The 14,845-nt window shown below is 42.5% G+C and overlaps 2 protein-coding genes and 1 pseudogene across 2 annotated transcripts; all 3 read left to right on the plus strand.

The window, feature by feature from the left end:
* The first annotated feature begins 1,420 nt into the window (after positions 1–1,420).
* Positions 1,421–4,993, plus strand: selenoe (selenoprotein e). Its single transcript, XM_061817687.1, has 4 exons — positions 1,421–1,807; positions 2,785–2,861; positions 3,784–3,862; positions 4,540–4,993. Exons 1-4 carry the CDS (start codon positions 1,700–1,702, stop codon positions 4,681–4,683), a joined length of 408 nt encoding a protein of 135 aa, XP_061673671.1. The 5' UTR covers positions 1,421–1,699; the 3' UTR covers positions 4,684–4,993.
* Positions 4,994–6,163: 1,170 nt separating this feature from the next.
* On the plus strand, positions 6,164–11,584 carry zgc:112294 (transmembrane protein 17A). Its single transcript, XM_061816053.1, has 4 exons — positions 6,164–6,272; positions 7,048–7,154; positions 10,757–10,870; positions 11,276–11,584. The coding sequence occupies exons 1-4, from the start codon at positions 6,164–6,166 to the stop codon at positions 11,582–11,584; spliced, it is 639 nt and encodes a 212-aa protein (XP_061672037.1).
* A 3,045-nt stretch (positions 11,585–14,629) lies between these two features.
* LOC133500082 (U2 spliceosomal RNA) lies at positions 14,630–14,845 on the plus strand (annotated as a pseudogene).

A 14,845-nucleotide genomic window follows, 5' to 3' on the forward strand; every position in this document is an offset into this window, starting at 1 on the left:
CAGTTTCACACACCCCTGAGCCAGCTCCCTCGCTGGTCTCCGATGCTCAGAGAGCCGTCTGCTCACCGCTCTCCTGCCTGCCTCTCTGAATACTTTGGCAGTAGTAGTCCAGTCTTCTGGGAACTCTTCCTGACCATCTAGAGCCTGTCTCACCTCTTTCCGAAAGGCCACACAACATTCTTCCCTTCTCAACTCTCACCACCTGATTCTCTTCTCCACCTTTGTCTTACCCGCTACCAGAGTCATCCTACACGGCAGCATAGGATGGTGGTGGGCCGCTACACTCTCCACCACCGCTACCTTACAGTCGGTAACCTTTTTCAGATTACAATGTCTGCACAAAATATAATCCACCTGCGTGCTTCTACCTCCGCTCTTGTAGGTCACTCTATGTTCCTGTCTCTTCTGGAAATAAGTGTTCACCAACATCTGTCCCTCAAAGTTCCTTTGCTGAATGCCGTACTTACACATCACTTCTTCATCGCCCCTGTTTCCTCTGCCAACATGTCCATTGAAATCTGCAGCAATCACAACTCTCTCTATGTCTGGGATGCTCACGACTACTTCATCTAGTTCCTTCCAGAATTTTTCTTTCAACTTGAGGTCACATCCTACCTGTGGGGTATAGCTGCTAATCACATTATACATAATACCCTCAATATCAAGTTTCATCTTATCACTTGATCTGATACTCTTTTCACCTCCAAGACATTCTTAGCCAGAACTTTTAATATAACCCCTAACTAACAAGCCTTTGAGGGTCAGAATTGTAGCTGATAGACAGGTGTTCAAATACGTATTCGCAGCTGTATCACACAAATAAATCGTTAATAAAATCATACATTGTGATTTCTGGATTTTTCTTTTTAGATTATCTCCCTCACAGTGGACATGCACCTACGATGAAAATTTTAGAGCCCTCCCTGATTTTTAAGTGGGACAACTTGCAATATAGCAGGGTGTTGAAATACTTATTTTCTTCACTGTACTTCTGAGTCACAAAAGACTAAATTATTTTGTTAACCAAAAAATCCAAACGATTGCAATTTCTTTGTTCGCAAAAAGTCAACCCTCGATTCATTGACAACTACGTTGTCCTTGATCTTTCCAAAAACATGTTAGTTGATGACTGAATAGTCTTTGATATTTAGGAAATAAAAGTCTGTGAAATATTCTTTGAAGGCAAAGTTGTTCTCTGTCCAGACATGGGGCTCCAACAAACAAACAAAAATGATTGTAAAAATAAATAAGCAGCAGGATTTTTACAGAAGATTAAGTTGTCATTGATGTTTACAAAAGAAATGTACTTTTAAGATCTTTAAAGGCTGCTTTTGCTTTATATTTTCCAAATCCACGTCGCTTTCCAAAGTGGGAAAAGCAGATAAGAACCCAGATGACACCGGTGGCGTCATCATATGTGGAAGACACCACCAACTGGGGCCTGATGAGTGACTTCTAAAACAATAACCAACTAAAGCCATTCAAGGTCAACGAAGCCAAGCCGACTAAAGAAGTCGTGTGCGTTCACTGACGAGAATGTTCTCCATATGGTCCAAATCTCCTAGTTTGTACTTTCTTGATTAGAAGAAATCCAACCTCCCCTCCATGAGAGCGACGTGGGCTATTCCGTGTGAGAGAGGTCCAGGTGGAAGCGTTCGGCGCAAGATAGACGGATTCGGGAAAGCTCGGAGAAGTCACGATGTGGTCGGCTTTGTTGGCGCTCAGCTTTGCCGCCGTTGCAGTGGCAGGAAGACACGATGACGACGCTCCGGACCGCCATGTTGCCATCGCCAGGGGAAAACTTCTGGTGAGTGCTTCAGGAAAAAAATAAAATAAAATAAAATGAAAATTGTGAATTTAAAATGTTTTATTTTATTAATAAAGTAATGTCATGTATTTTTAATTTCAGGACTTAGAATTTACAACATTTATATTTATTTTCACCCATCCATCCATTTTCTTTGCCGCTTATCCTCACAAGGGTCACGGCGAGCGCTGGAGCCTATCCCAGCTGTCAACGGGCAGGAGGCAGGGTACACCCTGAACTGATTGCCAGCCAATCGCAGGGCACATGGAGACAAACAGCCGCACTCACAATCACACCGACGGGCAATTTAGAATGTCCGATTAATGTTGCATGTTTTTGGGACGTGGGAGGAAACCGGAGTGCCCGGAGAAAGCCCACACAGGCACAGGGAGAACATGCAAACTCCAGACAGGCAGGTCAGGAATTGAACCCGTGACCTCAGAACTATGAGGCCAACACTTTACTAGCTGATACACCATGTCGCCCATTTATTTTTATTATCATATTTTAAAAATGTATATTTATACACATTCACACAAGTAGTATGAGTGATGCATGTTTTATTTCCAAGAACGAGAGCAATGATTTAATAAGATAATACAAAATACATTAACACCAAAAAATACATGTGCAATATTTCAAGTACTTTATTTTAATGAAATAGTTTCTAAATCTTAAACATTGTTTATAATTGATTAAATTGTAATTGTAGTGGTAATTGATTCAACTGGCATTGTAATTGTAAATTATTATTGACAAAATGAATTCATGAAAAGGATCTGAAAAATTCACATGCAAAATTTGTCGCATTATTTATAATAATGTATATAAGATGGGGATTCCGTCAAGAAAAAAAAAAGGCACATTAGCATAAGATTCTGCAAATAGCGGGGGATTATTCCCACCCCCCTCCCCCCAAATTCTCCATCCTGTCAGAAATGATGACAATTTGTTGTTTTGTTTTTGTTCATTTTTAGGCTCCCAGCGTGGTTGGATGAGGCATCAAGAAAATGCCTGAGCTGCATCACTTTCTGTTGGAGCGCTGGGCATTGTAGTATCCTTTGCGTCGTGTCACATCAGATAGCATCACATGTCCTCCTCTCCCTGCAAATGTCTTCTTGCGAGATTACGACAGTAACATGCTACTTTGCTTGAAAAATGGAATCTTCCTTCTGGGGCTCATCAGGTATTCCGAATCTAAATCTGGAGACGCCATCGTCTTTGATGTTTAGGAGAGCGTCTGCCTGAGCTTTGTCCAAGACTTTTTAGATTTCAAATTTTAATTCATGACTAAAATATATGTACGTTACCTTGGTGAAAGACTACAAATAGTCTTTGATTTTTACAAATATTGATTAACTCTGGTGTCAGGAGTATATTTTCCTTGAAAAATACATTTTCAATGTTTTCAAAAATGTACCTTAGCTTAGTAAAAGACTCAATTGTCTTTGTTTACAAACTCATAGATGTCAAGATTTCGAGCATGGTTTGTTTACAAAAACAACTGGGTTGCCTCTGGTGTCAGTTTTCAAAAATGTCTTCTTTGCGTGATTGGTGAAAGAGATCAAATTGTTTTTGATTTTTTTTTGCTCTGTTGATGAAAACAAGTACAGAATGTTACCTTCATTTAATGCGAACTCTTCAATGTTCACAAAATGTATGTTAGCTTGGTGAGAGATGTCAAGTTGTTTGTTTACAGAAACATTTGAGGACAATTTCACCCCTGATATTTACAAAAAACATTTTAGGATGAGCAAAGTCTCCAATTAATCTTTGATAATCACAAAACACATGACTTAGCTTTGTTTAGCATTGTCTATAAAAAAATGTGATCAAAAATGTTTACAGTTTTCAAAATAATGTATTGTTCCCTCCATTGGCGACAAATCTTGGATGTTTCCAAAAACCATTTCGCTATTTTAAAAAAATGTACTTTTTTGTGTTTGACATCCTTGACCCATAGTTTCCTCGCCCAGTCACAACCTGGAGTATGATTCCTCGGAGGAGGTGGACCCCCGACTGGTTTTTTATAATGACAAGGATGAGGTCGTAAAGGTGACCTTTGACATCTACACTTTGGTTAATTTAACATTTGCAACCACTGGTTGGTACTCAACAAATCCGAATACTATGACAATTAAAATTGATTTTATTTTTGATAAAGTCAGAATTTTATCATAGAATAAATATGAGATATTTCATAATAGCATAATTTAGGACATTTTAGTAGCATTTTTAAAATAGGTTTTTCCAGAAAACTAATAATAAGAATAATTCCCAAATAGGCTACATTTTTCGAGAAAAAGTTCTTCTTCTTTAGTATTTTTTTTAAAACATATAGTAATATTGCACAAAAAAAGTTGTCAGTCACTACACCACCAACTGTACAACTCCTTTCTTTAAAATGTGCAGTGTCCACTTTTTTAAAATCAGAAAATGTTTTTTTCTTCAAAGTCATATTTTTTTCCTTTGAAAATACACACCTTTTTCTCTCAAAAATAAAAAAAAAACAAGTGACTTTCTTTTTTGTCAACAATACATTTAAAAAAAAAATAATTCTTGAACCTTAGCATTCTTAATACTGCCCCCCCCCCCCCGAAAAAAAAATTGTAATCCTTTTTTTGGTCTGTTTTCTCCAAAATATTTTTTTTTACGCTCAATCCCAATAAAGTCTCGAGTTTGCTGTTTTTATTTGCACGTAAACATCCGTCTCATTGCTGTTTGTGTTGCAGACGGTGAGGGTGAAGGAAATGAAGGCGTCGGAGATAGGCGCCCTGTTGGACTCCTTGGGCTTCTACAAGCGCTCCCAGAAGGGCGAAGAGGTGCCTGACGAGTTCCAGAACTTTCCCCTGCACAGCCGCCGGGACGAGCTGTGACGCCCCCTAACGGCCCGACCCTGCCACTTGCATCCCGCGCATGCCATTGATGACGAACGGAGCCTCAAGGTGTTCCAGAAAAACAAAATCCCGGCTCCGTTCTGACGGCTCGCTGGGCCGGATGCATTGTGCAGCCGTTCATCACCTGTCTGCCTCAATAAAAATAGAAAAAGAAAGGCAAGAAAATTCCTGATTTTGAATCACACATACATTCAGGAGCCAAGAGGAATCCCCAAAGTTTTTTTTTTTTTAAGTCGATACATGAATATGCAAGATGTGGAATTTCAAATAATTCATTTCATTTGAAAGAAGAAAAAATTATGTATAATGGATAAATAAATCAGTAAATATTTTCAGATAAAAGATGGAATTTTGAGTTGAGTTGTTTGGAAAGAAAATATTTTGGAGAGAAAGAGTTTGATTTCAGGAAAAGTTACACACTAGCAAAAATTATAATTTTTTTTTAGTTGCTTATTTTGAAAGAAAAGTAGACACATCAGTAGGATAAATGCGTTTTGAAATGCATTTGCATGGGCGAACTCGCCACCTTGTACAAAGCTCCTCAAATTATAGGATGTAGGATAGACTCTACAGGATGTAGGACCGAACCAGAAGATAACTCTTGAGTTAAACTTTAAAAAGACCCGAAGACTAAGAAAACTGATGAAAACTGGAGGACCATGAGAGATCAAATACAAGAAAATATACAGAGATAAATAAATACTCAAATGAGTAGATAAATCGTTGACTAAAGTCATGAATGCCCATCCATTTTCCAAGCTGCTTATCCTCACAAGGGTCACTGGAGTGGCACAGCCTCTCCAGTCTAACTTCGGGCAAAAAGGGGGACCGCACTTAGAACTGGTCACCGGTCACACCAGTCACTAGGGCACATATCAGTACTGTCACTGAGCAGGAATCGGTCCCACACCGCCTGCATCAAAGTCGGGCGCATGTACAACTACATGAGTCACTCTCGTTGTGATAATAATAAAAATCTGTTAAAAGTTAAGTAAATAAAGAGGTGGCATGGTGGTACAGCTGTAGAGTGTTGGCCTCACACTTCTGAGGACCAGGGTTCTAGTCCCAACCTGGCCTGTGTGAGGATTTTGAATTTTTTTCTCTGGACCCACTTGCTCACTTGTATTTTCTTTCTTTTTTTTTTTTATTTTGGACATTTCAATTTGATGCCATATTGGCTCATTAGTTGCTGATTTGGAAAGCCACGCATGATCGGCGTTGGTTGGTTTTGTTGCATTTTGTCTTCTATCTTGTCCACGTTGCTTCTTTTCATTGGGCAGCGACGGAGATTTGCGAGCTCATCGTTACTGTTTCTTTGTGACAACTCGTGAGACAGTTTGGACTAATCCGCAAATGGCCCGCCTCCTCTTCGCTAATCTGATGAGCAGGGTGGGCGCATGTGTTTTGTTTGGTTCTGAAGCGTCCACTTGTGCGAGTCCCCGGCTCCCTCCCGCTCACGATGCCCATCTTCTACTCGCCCGTCAGCGACAATGTCGGCGCGGGCCTGGCCTACGTGGGAACTTCGGTGTTGAGTGAGCACGTCCACAGAGAGCGCCGTGACCTTTCACGTCCACATTCAGGTTGGTGCTCGATTGGCAAAGTCCTCTTTCTAGTCAGATGAAAAATCTCATTTTAGAATTTTCTTTATTTTCAGTCTTTTTCTAAGAGTTCTATTTTTCTAGCATATTTTTAATGTATGTAGTATTCTCTCAGATGTCAAATTTTTTTAAACGAGTCATATTTTTAAGGATGAAAAGAGTTCAATTTTTTAAAAGTGTAATGTTGCAAAATATTTTTTTTCTCAATAAAAAGATAAATAATACATTGAAAATATATCAAATGTAATAAATTGAGAATGCATAAATACGTAAAGTTTTGGAGATTTAATTCATTTTAATGTGGAATATATATTTTGAGATTTTTTTAATTGTACTATTAATAGTCAACTATGTAAATATAAGGATTTTTAGATATATTTTTACAGTAATATTTCAGTATCATTAGTAGTAGAATAGAGGCATTCTGACAAAAAACATTTCAAAAATAAAATTTTAGCTTTCAAAATAGTCTAGTTGTTCAAGATTAAAAACTTATAGTTTTGAAAAATCTAAATTTCTTTTGAAAACTCATAAGACTCCAAGAGTAAATGGATTTTTGAAAATTAAAAAAGAATGCTTTTTCTTTCCAAGAAAAAAAAGCAAAAAGTTCTGAGAATAAACTTCAATATTTTTCAGGAAAAATTTCTTTGAATAGAATACCAAGTTTACAAGAAAAAAAACATTTTTACCATGTGAATTTCCAAATCAAAGAAATTGTTGTTGTTGTTGTTGTTGTTGTTGTCAGTGGCCAACGAGGTGGCGTGCGACCTTCCTCTGCAGATGTTAATCTACTTCAACGTATTTTATTTCCCCTGCTGGTGGCTTTCCTCCATCTGCATGTTGGAAGTCAAGGTTACTCGACCACTGTAACTAGGATCTACACTACGACTGTGTTGCAGTATTTGGATGAAAAGCCATGTACAGTTGGGCCACGAAGAACCAAAGTCGAATGTAATGGGTTTTGGGGGGCTTCCTGTTCTCCTGTGGGTGAGGGCCATGGGCTTGGTTGGAGGGATGTCATTTGGTCCCCACGGCCACCACCCGGTGGCCTCTTGTCGGGGCACCTCAGAGGGGCCGGCAGACCACCTTGGTTCCCTTGACTTAGGATGTGTCCTGTCCACATGGTTGCACTCAGATGGATCCCTGGTCCCGGTTCTGTCATCAATTGCTTGATCTTTCCCTTCCCGTACCCGTAACAGTCAGAGCGATTATAGGAGATTTCTGTCTGTCTTTTTGCATGCACAGTGGTGTGAATTCCCTTGCATGTGTTCGCAGGCACACACCTCTGGGATTCTTTCATTGGGTGTGGTACTAGTCACTTATTGGAACACATAACTCATGTATACACAAAGTGCTTATACACGTTACACTTACACTTACACTACACTATCCACTTATCTTCTCATCTTATAGACTTCTAAAATTCACTGTCAGTCCTACCACATTCCTGTTTTGTAGCGGGCTTCACGATCCTTGTCTTGTATGATTCTTTTCCTGTCCTTGTCCTGTCCTATCTTGTCCTGTTCTCCCTGTACGTGGTGTAGCGCTACGCTCTCAAGTAACATCCATATTTAATATTTCTTAGGTGTAGTTATGGAATGATTTACCTTTCTCACTCTGTTGACAGTTAGCGCTTTGTCTTTTTTTCTCTCTCACCCCTCTAGAAATTGTGTTTTGTTCAACTGATCGACTCTGATCCTCAATAAAACCCTAATTAAAATACGAAGAAAACATAGAGGAAGCTCAGGAACTCCACTTTGACACAGTAAAACTGTCCAGCGTAAAAGAGATGCAGATTCTCCATTTTTCTTGATTTAACAGTCGAACAGGACCCCACCCCACCCCCAAAAAAAGAAAAGAATGGGCCGTCCCCTATACGTCCATATTGGAACACAAACCTCATTTCAACCAGTATTCCTCTGAAATGTCAGAGTCGCCAATTTAGGTCCACTAAAGCTAAAATGTGATGAGATTTGATTTGGCCCACTTTTATTGTCCATCCATCCATCCATCTATCAATTTTTTACATATTTACTGGGTCGGGTCGCGGGGGAAGTAGCATCAGCAGGTATACCCAGACTTCCCTTTCCCCAGCCACTTTTTCAAGCTCCTCCGGAGGAATCCCGAGGCGTTCCCAGGCCAGCTGAGAGACATAGTCCGCGGGGTCTCTTTCCGGTGGGACATGCCCGGAACACCTCACCTGGGAGGCATCCGGTAGGTATCCGAATCAGAGTCCCCAGCCACCTCATCTGGCTCCTCTCAATGCGGAGGAGCAGCAGCTCGACACTGAGCTCCATACTTCTGTCACTCGTGAACAAGACCCCAAGATACTTCAACTGGAGAGGGCACGACACCCTTTTCCGACTGAGGACCATGGTCTCAGATTTGGAGGTGCTGATTCTCATCCCAGCTACTGAACACTCGGCTGCAAACTGCTCCAATGAGAGCTGGAGATCACGGCTTGATGAAGCCAGCAGAACAACATCATCTGCAAAGAGGAGCGACGCGATGCTGAGGCCACCAAACTGGTCACACTCTACGCCTCGGCTGCGCCTAGAGATTCTGTCCATCAATGTTATGAACAAAATCGGTGACAAAGGGCAGCCTTGGCGGAGTCCAACTCTCACCGGAAGCAAGTCTGACTTATTGCCGGCAATGCGGACCAAACTCTGACACCAGTGATACAGGGACCGACCAGCTCGTATCAGGGGGTTCGGTACCCCATACTCCCGAAGAACCCCACACAGGACTCTCCGAGGGAGACGGTCAAACGCCTTCTCTAAGTCCACAAAACACATGTAGACTGGTTGGGCAAACTCCCATGCACTCTCGAGGATCCTACCAAGGGTGTAGAGCTGTTCCACTGTTCCATGCCAAGGACAAAAACCACATTGCTCCTCCTGAATACGACTTCAACTTCCCAGCGGATCCTCCTCTCCAGTACCCCTGAATAGACCTTACCAGGGAGGCTGACGAGTGTGATCCTCCTTTAGAGGTCGTCCACCTACGTCACTGACATCACGTGGCAATATTGTCAGCATGACGGTCTGAGTGCTCCCCCGTGCTGAAAAGTCTCCTTGTGATTAATGCGCTTGCATTACTAACAGGGGAAGCATGGATGGGGATGTTTCTGACTGGGTTAAGTTTGCAAAATATACGCGCATGTGCATTAATCACAAGGAGACTTTTCAGCACCGGGAGCACTCAGACCGTTACACTGGTCAAACAAAGCATTGTTCAATGCTAAGTCCGTTGAGACGAAACGAAAATTTGTCTTATAGCACAACGCGCAGAGTTTTGTCCGATACCGTTAAACATTTGGAAGGTGATAATAAATGAAGGTGCGTGGAAAAATGAGAGATACATGGCATAGAGGACCCATATTTAATGCCGAAGTCAATGTTTTCGGCAATAAAAAATGGGACTGTTAACCCGCTTCTGCTTGTCTTTGATAACTGGGTCTACGCATGTGTCTGGTGAGTAAGTCGTAGAGATTTACACGCAAAAGTTTGAAAGCGTACAAACGTCTGGACGCATACAAATACTTCATTGCTGGATCTGTTCTGAACTGGGAAATGGGTTGTGGACGCGGAAGCGTGTTGCGGCCACACATTAAACTTCGGTAAACCTCTCTGTGACAGATGGTTTTTTTAAATATGTATTGTTCTCCACTGAGTCCAATGCGTATTTTATTAAACCCCAAAATACAGGCCCCAAGCCGGGGGCAGTAAGTATAACCACACCTGCTCGGCCTCTCACACCGTGTGCAACTCCTGAGTGGAACAGAGTCCAAGCCCTCTCAAGAGGAGTGGTGCCAGACCCCAAGCGGTGGATAGAGGCGAGTCCGACTTAATCTAGTCGGAACTTCTCGACCTCACGCACCAACCTGGGTTCCTTCCCTGCCAATGAGAGGACATTCCATGTCCCTAGAGCTAGTTTCTGTAGCCGGAGATCGGATTGCCAAGGTCCCCATCTTTGGCCACCGCCCAGCTCACATTGCACCCGACCCCCATGGTCCCTCTCACAGGTGGTGAGCCCATGGGAAGGGGGACCCATGTTACCCTTTTGGGCTTTGCCCGGGCAAGCCCTATGGGTGCAGGCCCGGCCACCAGGTGCTCGCCTTCAAGCCCCACTTCCAGGCCTAGCTCCAGAGGGGGGACCCGGTGACCCGCTTCCAGGCAAGGGGAACCAAGATCCAATTTTTGTACTCATCATAGGGGTTTTGGAGTCATACTTTGTCTGCTCCCTCACCTACGATATTTTTGCCATGGGTCACCCTACCAGGGGCAGGATCCCCCAGACAACTTAGCTCCTAGGATCATCTGGACACACAAACCCCTCCACCACAATAAGGTGACGGCTCAAGGATGGGCTACTTTTGTTGTCCGTGGCCCAATTGTGAAGGCTGTCTGGACTGAAAGATGGGAAAAAAAGCATGTGCATTTCCTTTTCAGTTTGCGTACCTTCCGGGATACTACCAAGGGCTACTGATCACCGGAATTGTACTCATCACGCTCGTTGAACTTCTACGACTCTACCTCGGATACTTTGGAAACCTCCAGGAGAACGTAATCACTTCACTTCATCAATGTTGTGTACTTCTGATGCTGTATGTTACTGTGCACAGAGCACTTTGTGTATCTTATGTTCAGTTGTATTTGTATTTATTGTAGTTTATAAACTTGAACTACTGAATGCACTTACTGTATTGTACTTGAAATACTTACTGTACTGTGCTTTACACTGTATAGTTGACATAGTATAGTGCTTACTTTCTATAGTATGCAAGCAATTATTGACTTGACCTTCCGTACTAAATTCAACTTTATTTAGGGGATTTATATACTACTACTACTACTACTACTACTAATAATAATAATAATAATAGTTGTTATGATGACATCTTGGAATTGAAAAGTCTATCTTTGAACTGTCCTGTGACGTCCAATGACAGAGACATTGGTGCTTTCCAGGTTTCGGCGTTGTCGTGCTTCTGCGTGGTGACGTTCCTGTTCCAGGTTCCCGTTTTGCTGTTCATGGTGACGGACGAGGCCGCGCTGGTGCTGCCCTTGGAGCGCGCCATACACTGGCTGTTCCTGAGCTTGCTGCTGGCGCAGAGCCTGGCCGCCGGGCTGGCTGTGCACAGGATGAGCCGGAAGCTGACAGTGCTCTTCCACCTCGGCCAGCTGACCAAGGTGAGGTCCAGGTTTGGAACCGCCGGCTTGGCCTACCGCCGCGCCGTCACGCCCGCACACGTGGCGTCACCCATCACCTGTCGCTGACGTCAACTTCACTCCGTTTCTTTCCCTAGTCCACGGGTTGGGTTATTGTACTTTTTGGGGACTATTCACTTTCTGTTTTCTAATTTTTAAAGTGAAGTTACTTATTTTATTTTTATTTTAGTTTGAATTGGTTTTTAAGTTAGTTATTCGGTTAATTATTTTTTTATGTTTTATGGGGTTGTTGGATATTTAGTAATCTTAATAATTTTATTGAATTCAATATTTTTACTTGTATTTGATCAAACTTTTGAAGTCACAATCATTTTTTTGAGATCATATAGTTTTCAGAAATTATCTAATGAGAACAAATCAAACCTTTTCCAAATGCTGGAAAGTTTCAAGGCTAGTGTTGAAATGACACATGCTAACATTCGAACATTGTCACCAACGAGCTAACATATGCTAACATACGATAACATTCACTCATCTAGCTACCAAAAGAACAGACAGTAACATAGATTAATGTGAAATATGGATGGATGGATGGATGGATGGATGGATGGATAACTGTGTTGCTACCATGTGAAAGGTGAATACTTTGTAAGAAAATGTCACAAAGAATGAATACATGAGTCATTTCTGCCATGCAATAGAACAGCATTTGCTCTCTGTTGTTCTCTATCTCCGTCACCATACATCACCACCGCGGGTGGATGCAGAATCCGTAAGTAGTGATGGGCAAAGTGAAGCCTCATGAACCAATTGAGACATTGTTTGTCATTGTGTCAGCCAAAAGTTCATTTCTCTTTGTATCGTTTGTATTTGCTCTTTAATGACCCCTGCAGCAAAAAAACAGAAATAAAAACAAACAAAAGAAAACCCCACATATTGATTACTGACGTCAGAGCAACATTCATTTAGCCTTTACGTATGAAAACTGAGATATCACTTTAGATAACGCGTGGCCAAGCCAAGTTTATGAAGACAAAATGAAATTAAGACCATAGAGTAGCATTGTCAACATGGACGACAGTAAATTGTCAATGTCATTCAAGTGACCAGTCGCGGGCAAGATTTCTTATAATGTCACTTCACATCAACAGGTAATGCGAATGGGGCACAACGGGGCCTTCTTGTACATTTTCTGAAACAAGTGGTCTAACCAAATGACATTTCGTTACAAGTATGGCACCTTTTTTTTCAACTGTCATGTGTCGTTACTAGCAATGGGCTTTTAATGCAGCTCACACATGAGTACTGTCGGGACTTGCAAGTTTGGACCCTACGTGTGTTTGCTGATCGAGGAAGGGATGACCAATGATTGGAAAAATTTCACAGCAAATGGATTTATTGCAAAGGAATGTGAAATACAGATGTCCGTGTCTTATATATGTATCTACCGCACGCAAGACGTGTGTCTTCTGGCAGGATAGCCCAAGAAGAAGACAAAAGCTGCCCAGTAACACAAGGGTTTTATATGTATGGGTCCATGGTAAAAGTGGACTTTCCTGTGTGGAGTTTGCATGTTCTCCCCGTGCCTCCATGGGTTTCCTCCAGGCACTCCAGTTTCCTCCCACATCCCAAAAACATCCAATATTAATTGGACACTCTAAATTAACCCTGGTGTTATTGTGAGTGTGGCTGTTTGTCTCAATGTGCCCTGGATTGGCTGGGAACCAGTTCAGGGTGTATCCTGCCTCCTACCCATTGACAGCTGGGATGGGCCCTTGTGAGGATAAGCGGTGAAGAAAATGGATGGATGGAATTGAGCAAAAGTGACAAAGTTTCTGGGGTTTACGACATAACTCGAATCCTTGTCATAACTCCTGGAATCGTGACCGGAAGATCACACAAATCCCCTGGAATACTATTTTCAACCACTCCGATCACTCACTTTCCGTTGACCGTAGGTCACACAGCGATGGGTCACCACGACAACCGCGAGCAATTGTGCACTTTGGAATCCTCGCTGCGTTCCACTGACACCTCACTCGGCAGCGCCCTTTTTTACACTTACAAGATGTCCTGACGTAGTTTGTTTACTCTGACAAGAACACCATTTTCTAAGTGTCGTCCAAATGATGTAGAATCTGCTATTGAAGTCCTCACATCACAGTTAGATTTAGATTCGGGATTGTTCCTCTCGAGATGTGTGGAAATGGCATGGCAGGAGGTGGAAGGTTGGGAACCCAAGAGGTGTATTCCGCCTCCTCCGCAACGGTGGCGCCAGAGTCCTACTCTCAGTGACAAAACAGGAAACAGGAAGTAGTTCGGCGAGGCAGGGCCGTTGATGTCTTTCGCTGAAAATGTTGAGCAAACAGCTATTCTGCTTGTTGACACAACGTCTTACCGACAAGCGATTATCCCCCCCCCAAAAAAAAGAGTACAATTTTATTTTCTTGGGCATGTAAGATTTTATCCGTGGTTTAAAAGGCGTTAGGGTTGTCGCTGCGTCCCACTGGCTCGGCGGGGACCACGTGACCCAAAACCCACCAACATCGGACAACATTCGAAACCTTCAAAAAAAACCCACATTTGCCATTCATTGTAAACCATTGATCACTGCTGTTTGTAAGACGTGTCCATATGTGAGTCACGAGTGATGATCGTGATGAGGTTTACAAAGGAGGAGTTCGAGAGGTACTGGCTCACCGTTGCCGCCATCAAAACGCCATTTGGACCTCCAGAAACTTGCTGTAAGGAGGTACAGACAGACCCCCCCCGTGGCTGTGCTCAGATGGCTGCAGCCTTTATTAAGGTGCACGCGGCAGGCCACGACACAGCCACAAAGAAGAGTCGTCTGTGCCTCACCCGGAGGAGGGAACCGGAGCTTCACGGTGAAGGTCTCGGCGCGGCGGCCTGACGTGATGGGAGAGGAGGAGGAAAGAAGAGAAAAATGCGGGGCGTCGCTGGGCGACGGCAGTGTCTGGAGCATGCTGCTTGAGAGTGTGGGATGAGTTTCACTTAGCAAGGATCATACTGTGTCTGCACAGTAGGAAAAAAAAAAATAATTGAGCCCTCCTTTTATCATATTTATTGTATTATTTATTTAAAGCCAAGACAGTCATCAATTTTATGTAAGTATGAGTGAAATGTAAAGTGTTTTCTTCTTTTAAACATGTGTAATGTAAAGTCTGAAGACAATAAAAGTGTACAAAAAAAAAAAAAATCTGTTCTTATCAGTTTAATACTGATACGTCCCCTATCCGGGGACCATATATTAAATTGATTTTTGGAACAGGGAGATGGAATAGGGGCTTGCTCCGTCCACTCCACGCATCGACCTGGTATTGCAGTACCTCCAGGAACGGTGCACCCCCC

Source organism: Syngnathoides biaculeatus, chromosome 4, assembly GCF_019802595.1.
Source record: "Syngnathoides biaculeatus isolate LvHL_M chromosome 4, ASM1980259v1, whole genome shotgun sequence".
Classification (NCBI taxonomy): Eukaryota; Metazoa; Chordata; class Actinopteri; order Syngnathiformes; family Syngnathidae; genus Syngnathoides; species Syngnathoides biaculeatus.

What these genes read in the sequence shown, in the direction of transcription:
- zgc:112294 (XM_061816053.1), top strand. Translation starts at nt 6,164, where the DNA reads ATGCCCATCTTCTACTCGCCCGTCAGCGACAATGTCGGCGCGGGCCTG. An exon ending in AGAGCGCCGTGACCTTTCAC is followed by an intron (nt 6,273 to 7,047) that starts GTCCACATTCAG and finishes TGTTGTTGTCAG; the next exon opens with TGGCCAACGAGGTGGCGTGC. An exon ending in TCTGCATGTTGGAAGTCAAG is followed by an intron (nt 7,155 to 10,756) that starts GTTACTCGACCA and finishes TTTCCTTTTCAG; the next exon opens with TTTGCGTACCTTCCGGGATA.